The 12,499-nt window shown below is 39.1% G+C and overlaps 1 protein-coding gene across 1 annotated transcript in view; it reads right to left on the reverse strand.

Moving 5' to 3' along the window:
• The window catches only part of PCGF3 (polycomb group ring finger 3), a 52,598-nt gene that overhangs the window by 17,741 nt on the left and 22,358 nt on the right, over window positions 1–12,499 (reverse strand). Inside the window, exons 2-3 of the mRNA XM_067315846.1 lie at window positions 10,206–10,248; window positions 3,157–3,274 (exon numbers count right to left, since the gene is read on the reverse strand). Coding sequence (XP_067171947.1) covers window positions 3,157–3,265 — 109 coding nt within the window. The 5' untranslated portion in view covers window positions 3,266–3,274; window positions 10,206–10,248. The remainder of the gene's footprint in view (window positions 1–3,156; window positions 3,275–10,205; window positions 10,249–12,499) is intronic.

Here is a 12,499-nt window from a genome sequence, read left to right on the forward strand (position 1 = left end):
CAATGAGAAAGACATGTTTTCCTTAGAACTCTGTTTTTCAAAACAAGTCAGCCTTATCCCTCCAAAGCATTCTTAGTCCAGATCTCAAGAACTACTCTGACAAAGTGAAGAATCTCTGAATTTCTGAAGGGCATGGAACTACAGTAATATGGACAAACCAGAAAAATCCCTCAGTTCTGAGTAGAAAGAGAAGCTGAATTCCAAGGTATTGTAATGCAGCAGAGAATCAATTATCTTGACAGACAGGGCATTTTCAAGAGAGCTTTTCAAGGGATGCCGTTTTAGGAACTACATTATTAGCATTAACACATACAATACAAGCAATGCCAACATGTATAAAGTTCATTAAAAACTACAAGGGCATGCCTTTTCTCTAAACATTGTAAATCTACAGGATACACATGGAAACAGTAACACTTTCTGAAAATACAAACAATCTAAATAAGGGAGGTACATGTCACAAAAAAAGAGCAGTAGAAGCTGGCAGTGACTGTTCCCTGACTTTTGCAGCAAGGTCTGAGGATTAATCTAAAAATTTCACTCCATATACAAGCCTGATGTGGCTGATGTGAATTGAGCATTTTTTGTTTGCTTTAAGGACAATGAAAAATGACCCTTTAGCTCTAAAATCAGATGGGTGACTTACTAATAATATTGTTAATATATACTGTTAATAGCAGCAGTAAAAGTTTTGGGACGAAACTAAGTAGAGGTCTACCTTACTGCACTCCAAACAGAACACCATAGGAATTATGATATGAAACTCATGCAGAGAAAGTGCACACGAGAACAGCCACAATAGGAAGAGTGACAAGGAAAGCAAGCTTAGTAGACTAAGCTGATGGAAAGCACTCAAATCAAATACAATGGAAAAAGTAAACTCTGGCAAATCATGAGCACCATATCTCCCCCTTGTAAGAAACTGTAGATGGAGAGTAAGTCACCTGAAACATAAACATTCATTTTTTGGAGATGAAGTCACTGCTACCAAATAATTCCCTTCCAAGAAGGCTTAGGACATGGGTCATTAAGCTATTCAAACAACACAGTTTTATCATCACATGAGTAGCATTCTGTGACAGAAGCACTTTAGAAAGTACGTAATGGTTCAAGTTGCATGGCAAATACTATTTAATAGATCAATACAGGTAGACATATGCAAAGCAAATCTGCTCTTAACAGATAAAGCTGAACAAATAGAAGTTCCTGGCTTACAAAAATATGTTGGTAACTTGCAGCAGTTCTGAAGACACAGCTGAAAAAGATATTTTTGGTAAAATCTGTAAGTTATGCTCGAGCTTTTAAGGTAAAGCCATTACTGCGGCTACTACAGAGGGTATTGTATTCCAATGATGCAGGTCTTCTAGACTGAAGGTTAATTCCACAGCTGACACGTGTCTTGGGAAAGGAAACTGAGGGTCAGGCCAGATTCAAGACAACAAAGGATAGTTTTGGAGTTACCACTTTGGATCGAAAGAGTGCTTCTCCTCAGAAAGAATATTTTTACCTACTCTTTCTGGATCTCTAGGTGGAACTGTGCTCTTATGTGAATTCCCATCAAAATATTTCAAATCCTATCACTCATATATCCCATAATGTCAACAAAAGAGATGCTAGGATGGATTTATATCTTCAGATAAAGTTTTCACAGAATCACAATAGAGTTGATTTTGGAAGGGAACACTGGAGATTTAGTCAAACTCCCCTACCCAAGCAGGGTCACCTGGAGCACGTTGCACAGGGCTGTGTCCAGATGGCTTTTGAACATCTCCAAGGATGGAGACTCCACAACCTCTCTGGGCAACCTCTTCCAGTGAGGAGTCACCCTCCCAGCAAAGAAGTTTTTCCTCATGTTCAGATGGAACTGCCTGTGTTTCACTTTGTGCCTGTTCACTGATGACTAAGTTGAACAATACCGCACCCAACATTGGCCCCTGGGGGACACCGCTAGTTACAGGCCTCCAACTAGGCTTTGCACCACTGAGCACAGCCCTCTGAGCTCTGACATTTAGCCAGTTCTCAATCCACCTCACTGTCCACTCATCTAGCCCGCACTTCCTGAGCTTGCCTATGAGGATGTTATGGGAGACAGTGTCAAAAGCCTTTGTGAAGTCAAGGTAGACAACATCAAATGCTCTCCCCTCTACCCAGCCAGGCATCCCATCATAGGAGGCTCTCAGGTTGGTTAAGCATGATTTCCCCTTGGGGAGTCCATGCTGACTACTCCCAAGCACCTTCTTATCCTTCATATGCTTGGAGATAGCATCACCAGGCCAGTCAACCTCACCTCAATCCCTGGAAAGAAGCTCCCTAGGTCCTCCTTCTGGCCCTTTTTGAAGACTGGAGTGATATTTGCTTTCTTCCAGTCCTTAGACATCTTCCTGTTCTCCACATCCTTTCCAAGATTGATGGTGGCCAAGATTCCAAGATTGATGGTGGCCTTGCAATGATGTCTGCCAGCTCCCTCAGCACTCATGAATGTATCTCATCAGGACCCATGGACTTGTGAATGTCCAGTTTGCTGAAGCGATCCCTAACCTGATCCTCCTCCACCAAGGGAAAGTCTTCCTTTCTCCAGACTTTCTCCCAGGTCTCCAGGGTCTGGGATTCCTGATGCCCAGCCTTAACACCAGTAAAGACTGAAGCAAAGAAGGCATTCAGTATCTTGGCCTTCTCTGTATCCTTTGTCACCAGGGCCCCTGCCCCATTCAGGAATCAGCCTACATTTTCCCTAGTCTTCCTTTTGTTACTGATGTATTTAAAGAAGTTATTCTTTATCAGCTATGGCTGCTTTCCACACAGGGACAGGAAAGAGACATTTCTCAGAGTTCTGGAGGAGAACATACACTGTATCAACCATCGATGAAGAGAAAACCAGGCATACTACATTCCTTCAGGAGGAAGGCAAACTGCATTCTTGAATACATACATTACCATCTATTAAATATGCCTTCAAGTTTGTGCAGTACAGCTTCAAAGTTCTCCTCATTTGCTTCATGAGAAAACATCACTTTGTTAAAAAAAAAAAGCCTAGCATACATTATTTTGGTATTTTGGTATTTTGGCACTACAGATTTTTGAATTTCAATTAACACTGTTAGAACATATTGCAAATCAAGTAAAAAGTTTCTTTAACTTAATTATACTCCTACTTACAAGTATGTAAGCATTCTGTTACAGTGGTAGCATCGATAAGGTATCCATTGCACAGACGACAGGTTATATGGGCGTTAATGTCCCAAAGCTTAATCTTTCTCGTTAGCATCTTTGGTGTCTGTAGAAAAAACACATTATATAGTAACACAGCTGTAGTGATCAAGTAAAAGTAATTTTGGAATAAATGAGTAACTAGAATTCATCTTAACGATATGTTCACACAATTTAATGTTCTTATAATAACTTTTAAAGGATTTCACAGAAATGAATGGTGAAATAATGTGAAATCCACATTATTTTACAAGTCAGAGTTTCAATATCATTGAAAATAGGCTTCCTAGCATGCTAGTAATACAGTTCCCTTACTGACCAAGGGACTTAGATTTAAGGTGAAACACTCCTATTCATCTAAATAACCACTTTCAAGCTAGGAATGTGGGGAAAAAATACCAAAAAAAAAAGAAAAAAAAAGAAAAAAAAAAGGAGAGAAGCTCTTTAATGGATTTTGAGAATTGAAAAGTCAGAAGTTAGTCTCATTTGGCAGAGTATGTCTAACCACACTTCAAATGTCCGCCTTATACCATTATTGTTAAAGCATAATTTTGAAGCTGTAGCTGCATAATGGAGTTGAAAAATAAACTTTTTGGAAGCATGTTTTATTTAAAAATCAAGTCAACTAAAGGAAACATTACAAACTATAACTGTCTCATTGACAGAGCTATAATTTGTTGCACTAAGAAATGTGAGCTAGGAAGCTTTTTTCTCTTCAGAGCAAAGGATGCCATAACTATCATTAAAAACAAGAAAATCAGAAATTAAAAATGAAATGGCTTTTGTTAATTTTTTTTAGCAGCATCCTCCATTGCTGTCAGACAAAACAGCCTGCAAAACCCATGCCTTAAGAAACAGACCATTACCTTTAAATATAGAGATATTTTATTTTTCAAAATATATTGAAAAAGAGAATTGCACTGTTAGCATAAGTGAACAGCATTAGAGTTAATCAAAAGAGCAGGCTAAACTGGCTTATAATCTACTACATTTGGTTCCCAAATTTCAGTTGTCACTAAATCACATTGTTCTCCATTAGAGTGACTTGACTGGGCCTGGCTTACAAATACGAGTTTTAACTGAGTTTGTTTCAGAACATATTTCATGAATGGTGAAACCTTTTCCCCAAATCTCACATAAAAACACCAATAAAGGTAGCTTTATTCTTAATTTGTCTTATTCTTTTTCTATGTTTAACAAAGTGGTAAACTAAGCACAGAAAATTATCAAAAGGCAAATTTTCAAACCAGTCTGAATGATACCAGCACTGAACAAAGTACATTATATTCCATCATAATCTATGGGAAAGCATTTTCCTAACTAAGCTCTTTAAGATCTGCGTTGTCCAATGCAAAACAGCAATTGAAGACTTCTAGTTCTCAGGGTTAAGTAGTAAGAGATACAAAACCCAAACCAGTTTTACAGCATTTGAGATTTCATAATTATGCTAGTAACTAGCTGTTAAAGAAGAATGAAAGCACAACTTGTTTGTGCAGTACACAAGACAGGTCAGAATCTACACTAGGGAACTGGATTACTCTTATAAACTATTTTATAGTTTTGTTCTAACCAGTTGAGAACAGCCACATATTTATCAGTTAGTCTATAGGGTCTCCAGTTAAGGAAGCTACAGGCATGAACTGGGACCTGTATATTTACAGACCCAGGAAGCTACAAGCATGAACTACTACCTATGCAAAGTGAAAAGCTATTTATCTCCTTTCTTGAGAAATGTTCAGGAAATGGCTTCAAACCACTAGTGAGATAGAAAGTCAGCCCTTTGGAAAACATAATTCATGACAGATAAAAGAGAAATCAAGCCAAAAAGATGCCTAAAGAGGCAAAACATACAGGGACAATATCAAATACAACTCTAGTTACTTGCCTAGAGAGTAATTCAGCAAAACGTATTCAGGATCACCATGAACTGAATCCAAGCAGTAGGGAGGATGAACAGCCAAAGATATCACAGTGAAAATTGAAGCACAGAAATTATTTCTTCTCTAGAAAACATTTCACAATTTTTCCCCACTACAGTAGAGAAAAGTACTGCCAAACGAGGCATCACATGATGTAGCACTAGAAAAAAATTGCAACAAATAAGAAAAGCTCAGATGGAACAAAATATTGTTAGAGCTATGGATGAACTATAGAATAAAGAAGGTAAAAAGACTACAAAACAGCCAGATTAAAGTAAATTTTGCCAGAAAAACAGGGGATAGCAAAGATAATACACACGTAGAAAACCACTCCATGGACTAAATGAGAAACAAAAACCATATACTACTTTGGCAAAATAGGAATACACATCTAGGAACTGCCAATTAGGCTTACTCAGGGTAATCAGCCTGGTAAAGATTTTATACACCTTTCAAGAACTCTGCCAAAAAATATATATATATATTTATTTATTTATTTAAAGAACAGAAACTGGAACCTTTTAGCAAGAAGAAACAGTATGGGGGCAAGTTTTTCCAGGGCATTTGCCACTTCAGTGTCAAAAGAAGACACAAGCTACAGTAAAAGATTTCTCCAAAAGGCTTGGCCCACACTGCTAACTTGCAGCTCCTAAACAAGAGAACAAATTGTTCCCTGCACATGCAGAGGCCTTGACATGGAAGCTTCAACACAGCATCAGTCTCCAATAAGCGATGCAATTTTTAAGGTCTATAAGTAAGCTGTCGGTGTCAGATTTCACTTTACTCTGCATCTTGTGCAACTGAACATGTCTCCTCTATCGGTTGTTCCTTCCTCACAAGAAGGTCCAAAAAAAAAAAAAAAAAAGAAAAAGAAAAAGAAAAAAAAGTCAGATACATTCATAGCTACTTAAAAAGGAAGTGAGGAGCTAGCAGAGGAAAATGGCACATTACAAAGATGTCAGTTTGGTTAGATGAGACATATTTACAGACCCAGGCCTTGGAGATAGCTTGGATTGCTTCCCAACTGGTTAGGGGGGCAGGGGAGCCTGTCTCGAGTCTCTACAGGAGGAACACTGTGCAGAATGAACACTGGTTTAGCACCTGAGACACTGTTCATTTATTATCCTTTCCCTTTAAAGTAGTATCTGAAACAGCAAGTTCTGAGCCAGTATCTGTTTGAACTGAGATATTTTGTTTAGAGAAAGAAAGAGAAGACAATCATTTAACAAAATTACTGACAAATATAAAGAAGAAACAGCAGGACTGAAATTACCACCTCATATGAGGAATTAAAATCATTAAGAATAGCAACAAACTGAAAACTCAGAAAGTAGTTCCGGATTCATCAAATGTTTATTCTGTTATCACTCACAGGAAAGTGAAAAATGTAACTGCAGACTGAATTAGATATTCACCATCTACTACTTTTTCATCCTTATTAATGTATTTTTGAGAGGGATAAACAGCTGTAGTACAAAATAAGAAGATAAGCGACCATTCACAGTATTTTGGAAGAAACTCTCCATGTGAATACATGACTAACACAGGACTTCTTGTGTGTTCCTGTCTGGCGTATGTTAACAGCTATCAATTCAGATGGGGTACTGGGCTATTTGAACCATACTTCTGCTCCTGTGAAGGGGCTCCAACATTCCAATGTTCCTATGGCCTATTACTCCACAAAAAAAGTCACTTTCATCATGTGAGATGGTCAATACTCAACACAAGCATACTTTTCAAGGTTACTTGAAGTACGCTGCTGTAGAGAAAAAAAAACTGGATTCAGTCTGACTATTAGAAGCAAAGAGAGAAAATATAAAAAGTACCAAGGCATTAAAGCTGAAAAGCATACCATAAATAAAGTTTACTTTTCTGAAGCTTCACCTAAGCTGAAGTCTTCTTGCATCAAATTGTTAATAAATAAAAAGAAGAAATTGTAGCTCCAGATGAGAGTTCTTGGTTAGACTGATAAAGACTCATTTATAAGCTCACTAGAATACACTTGAGTTGATATAAGAAGCAAACCTCTACACTAAACTGAGACACTGTTTGCCTTTTTTTGTAATGTTAACAGTCATTTGCTGAATACAAGATGCATGCTCAAGAGTTCTGAACCATTCATAGGAATGCAACCAATTTCAGAAGCAAAAAGTCTCAAAGAAAATCGTTATACTACACAAAAGCAGACAACTTAGGAGAGACCAGAATCTGAACATCTGTGACTTCATTTTTCAATTCTTGATGGCCCGTTTTTCCACAGTTGAACACAGCAAACTTTACCACCATCAAACCTCTGTAGCTATTAGCAGAGAACAGAAATACCTTACAACTTAGTTAAAAAAAAGTCAGTTGAAGTAAAGCGAGAAAAATCTGTAGGATATAGGGCTTCATTAGTTCTGCTAAACAGGAGTTACCTGTTTAAATAGTACCCTGTTATAACAGATAATCCTAAATAAACTGAGAATTGCCGGAATAGGAAGTTTTTCTTCTGTTTAACTCTGCAGTTTCATAATTACAAGAGACTTCTTAAATGTGGATATTTCTTAAAATCAGCCAGAATCTCATTTGCTTTGTGGGAAGTGTAAAATGAAAAAAGACAGCCATAAGCAGGCTACATAAAATCATAGCATAATATTAGGCTGGAAGGAACCTCCAAAGGGATCTAATCCAACCTCACACTCAAATAGGTCCACCTGAATTCAGTTGCTCTTGGCCTAATCCTGCTTCATTCAGACAACCTCCAAGAACAGAGTCTGCAGTCTCTCTGGCAACCTGTTCCAGGGTTTGGCTACCCTCAGGGCCAAAAAAAATGCTCCTCCAGTCTCATGGGAATATCCCATATGTTGCAGTTTGTGTGCATTGCCTCTCATCCTGCCAGCCTGCACCTCCAATAGTCTGGCTTCATTTTCTTGATCTCCTTCCATGATGGTTTTGGAGATAGCAATAAGATCTTCCTTTAGTTTTAACATAAGTTTCTATAGGACCTTTGTAAACACAGCTTAAAAAGCAGTAACAGCAGCATTTCAGGCAATAGCTGAAGGACCACTTTTAATTGTCAGTACTTTACACTAAGAGTTATTTGTTAGTCTGAACAAAACTAAAAATTAAAAAAAATAAAATAAAAAACAGCACTGTGACTGCTTTAAAGAAATGGAAAATCTTCAGGTCTCTGAAATTTTAGAATCAATCCTGAAAAGAATGAAAAGGTTCTTCTGAAAAAAATAAAACAATAAGAGTACTGAAAAGACTGGGTGTGACCTATCTTTCTCTGAGAAAGAGAAAGAAAGTCTCTTTTTTAAAACCCATTCCTCATGAATCCTGAAAAGGCTGAGAGATGAAGGGAATCACAGAATCACAGAATGGCTGAGGTTGGAAGGGACCTCTGGAGATCATCTAGTCCAACCCCCCTGCTCAAGCAGGGTCACCTAGAGCACGTTGCACAGGATCACGTCCAGGTGGGTTTTGAATATCTCCAGAGAAGACTCCACAACCTCTCTGGGCAACCTCTTCCAGTGCTCTGTCACCCTCACAGGGAAGAAGTTTTTCCTCATGTTCAGATGGAACTTCCTCTGTTTGTTTGTGCCCGTTGCCTCGCGTCCTGTCGCTTGGCACCACTGAAAAGAGTCTGGCCCCATCCTCTTGACACCCTCCCTTCAGATACTTGTACACATTAATAAGATTCCCCCCTCAGTCTTCTCTTCTCCAAGCTAAACAGGCCCAGCTCTCTCAGCCTTTCCTCATAAGAGAGATGTTCCAGTCCCCTAATCATCTTTGCAGCCCTCCGCTGGATTTGCTCCAGCAGTGCTGCATCCCTCTTGTACGGGGGAGCCCAGAACTGGACGCAGTACTCCAGATGTGGCCTCATCAGGGCTGAGAAGAGGGGGAGGATCACCTCCCTTGACCTGCTGGCAACACTCTTCCTAATGCACCCCAGGATACCATTGGCCTTCTTGGCCACAAGGGCACATTGCTGCCTCATGCTTAACTTGGCATCCACCAGCACTCCCAGGTCCTTCTCCGCAGAGCTGCCTTCCAGCAGGTCAACCCCCAACCTGTACTGGTGCATGGGGTTATTCCTCCCCAGGTGCAGGACCCTGCACTTGCCTTTATTGAACTTCAGGAGGTTCCTCTCCACCCACCTCTCCAGCCTGTCCAGGTCTCTCTGAATGGCAGCACAGCCTTCTGGTGTATCGGCCACTCCTCCCAGTTTTGTATTGTCAGCAAACTTGCTGAGGGTGCACTCTGTCCCTTCATCCAGGTCACTGATGAATAAGCTGAACAAGACTGGACCCAGTCCTGACCCCTGGGGGACACCGCTAGCTACAGGCCTCCAACTAGACTCTGCACCGCTGGGAACTGGAAGAGCTAGCCAGTTCAGCTTCTGGGAGACTGCTTTTCCTAGCAGCTGTAGAGTACTGAATTATTCAGAATGGAGAGAGAAGTGGTCCCCTTATGCTGGAACATGAAAACCAAACCAACCAGAAAAAAAAAAAAAACACCACAAAGGAATGTTTCAAACATCCATCTAATACACAAAAATGATCACTTGAATAAAGATTAGTATTCTTCCATCTTGGTTCCAGATATTTTATACCATATTGCTAGAACAGTGTCAGCCTTTCACTGCCTGACAGATTTCATATCACACTAAGAGAAAGCGAGTGGAGAAAACTACAAAGGCATCTGGACTTGCCTCCCAAAGAAGAAAAAACAACAACCAAAAAAAGAAGAACTCTCTCCCCCCACATACACAATCAGGAGAGGGTGGCAGAGGGTATGCCAGTATGCCAGATAGTCAATTTTTTTTCTTCATGTTGTATTTCCTCTACTGCGTCCTATTAAGATCATCAAACAAAAAGGTAAGCAGTAACTCACAGACCTCTCCAGTAAAGCTGTGTCTCCAAAAAAACAAGTCTGAATGCTTCTGAACAAGCTTCCACCTTTCAGAGAGATTTCAGCACTGAAAACTTATTAAAGCAGGCACACAGAAAGAAGACAAGCAAAAAGTCTCCTTAAAGGTATGGCCTTATCATTGGTGTATACACTGATCAGGAATATTTTGGCCTACATGAGGCATACCTCTTAAAACAGCATTTCTTTTCAGAGTCTGCCATCCAGAGACCTGAAAAGACAGAAAAATAGTCTGAAAGTTAACATCCAAAATTCCTCAAAAACAATCCGTCACATAGAAATACTTAGCTTACTAAGTTCACTTTAAAGTATCTACATTAATTCAAGACAAAAAAGGGGGGGGGGGACAATTAATATCTGATTAACAAAAAGAAAGCAGGAAAAGACTGTCAACATGGGAGCGCAAGGGAGAGGGAAGAACTTCAAGAACCACCCATGTAATATATTCTCCCATGAAAGGACACACTTATCATAGCAAAAGAAAATTACTCAAAAATCCAAGCAGTCTTGTCACCATGTGGTGGCAAAATGAACAAATTCATTACCTTCACACATAACAGAAGAAAAAGCTAACTTGAACCACAACCTATGGACTATTTAGGACTATTTAGGTGATAGTCACTGAAGAATCAAAAGATTTGGGTTTGGAGATCCACAGCCAGGTGAGTATTATTCTCAGTTTCCAAGTTACATTTAAAAGTAAATCTGCCCTCTCTTTCTTAGTTTCCAAAAATACTTTCAAGGAAATATGAAATATTTCCAGAATCTCTGGATATTTTCCAACATAAAATTATAAAAATGACTGTTTTACATAGCTTTCCAGACAGACAATAGTCGCACATGAACATAAAGCTTGACAAAAAAGGCAATTTTTAAATTACACAGACTTGTCTGTCACACAGACAAGTAAGGAGTATTGCTACTCACATCTTCCTGTTCCAAGAAAATCAAAGGCATAGTCTATAGTTATTGATTTTGCTCTTATATTGCTAAGGGAATGATAAATACCATGATACAATGAAACATTCATGACCACATTAGGCAAGAACTTCAGTGCAATGCAAATACTCTCTTAACAACTTTTAGCAACTTCATAACTGCTTTGACTGCATTCAGAGAAAAAAAATAATGTTAACTGAAATCAAAGCAGGGTTGTATCAGATGCCCTTTTGTTGGGTCCCACAAAAAATGTCCTCATAGAGGACGTAAAACCCCTCACATGTATGGGAGAAGGAACTCAAAGGCAACTGCCACAAAAGAATCCATCCTGCAGCAGAACATGGAGAACAGAACATGCAACTACACTGCTGCTGAGGAAACTACATCACAGGCTTATCACCAGAGCATTCTGAGAACACATCACAACATAAAATTATCAGTAACAAATGTTTCCAAAAGGGATTGTCATGTGTCTTCCCTCATTGCTACTTGCAGAGGACAAGTAATACTGCAGTTAAGCTAGAAGGAGAAAGTGGCACTGAAATTGTGAGCAAAAAGCCAACAAACAAATTCATCCTACATGACTACCATGCCTGGTCTAGATGCAGGAAGACAGTGATGCACTGTAACAGTTAAAAAGAGTGACATGCATTTTTATATTTCATGTATTTTCATTTTTATATCTAGACATCTGTTGGAGACTGGGCAAGTAGACCTACTGTCCCTGCATGCTACATAAGGCCCACGGGAAGGTTAGTATTTTAAGATGGATTTTATTTCATATAAGGGATTGTCCAAACTGCTAAGCCAGCTGCTCCTGATGACTTGATAGATTATCGAGCTGCAATTCTTATTTGCACCACATGGTCTTGTGAAGCAAACTGAACAAAATGGGAAGATAGCCTTAGAAGTACAAGTCCAGAACTGGAGTGAATGGCTGAAAGATTTATAAAGCATTACAAAGCACCTCTGCTCCATTTCAGAGAGATAAACGTGCTATTTTAGGAAAAAAAAGTATAATAATGTTATTTCGTTAAAAAGCAGAAATACAGTGCACACACAATACCTATGGAAAGGGCCTGAGAAAAAAGCCACATGTGGCAGATGCTAGTAGTTTTGCTTAAAACGTTACTGAAAGGTACTAAGACCATAGAGCAGTGAAAGCAGAAAGAGAACAATAATAGAAATAGTAGGTATACTTCGTTTCACAAGGACAGTGGCATTACAGCAAAAGTCACGGCTCTATGACAAAATATCGCAACAATGGAACTTCAGTCAAACCCAAAACTTCAGATGGGGAAGACCATTTTCAAATCAGGGCATAAGCCTGGAATATATTTGCTAGTAGCTGCACACAGGTGAAACCGAGTAGACAAACCTACAGCAATATGTATTAAACTGCAGAATAAAAAAAAAAAAGTGCTTTCCATGGTGTATTTAGCTGCTTAAAAGGAAGATCTAATGCACGTTTTGAGCATGATGCAGCTAGAGGCAGTGTCGCACTGTCATGAGGTCACCGGTAT

This window comes from Apteryx mantelli, chromosome Z, assembly GCF_036417845.1.
Source record: "Apteryx mantelli isolate bAptMan1 chromosome Z, bAptMan1.hap1, whole genome shotgun sequence".
Classification (NCBI taxonomy): domain Eukaryota; kingdom Metazoa; phylum Chordata; class Aves; order Apterygiformes; family Apterygidae; genus Apteryx; species Apteryx mantelli.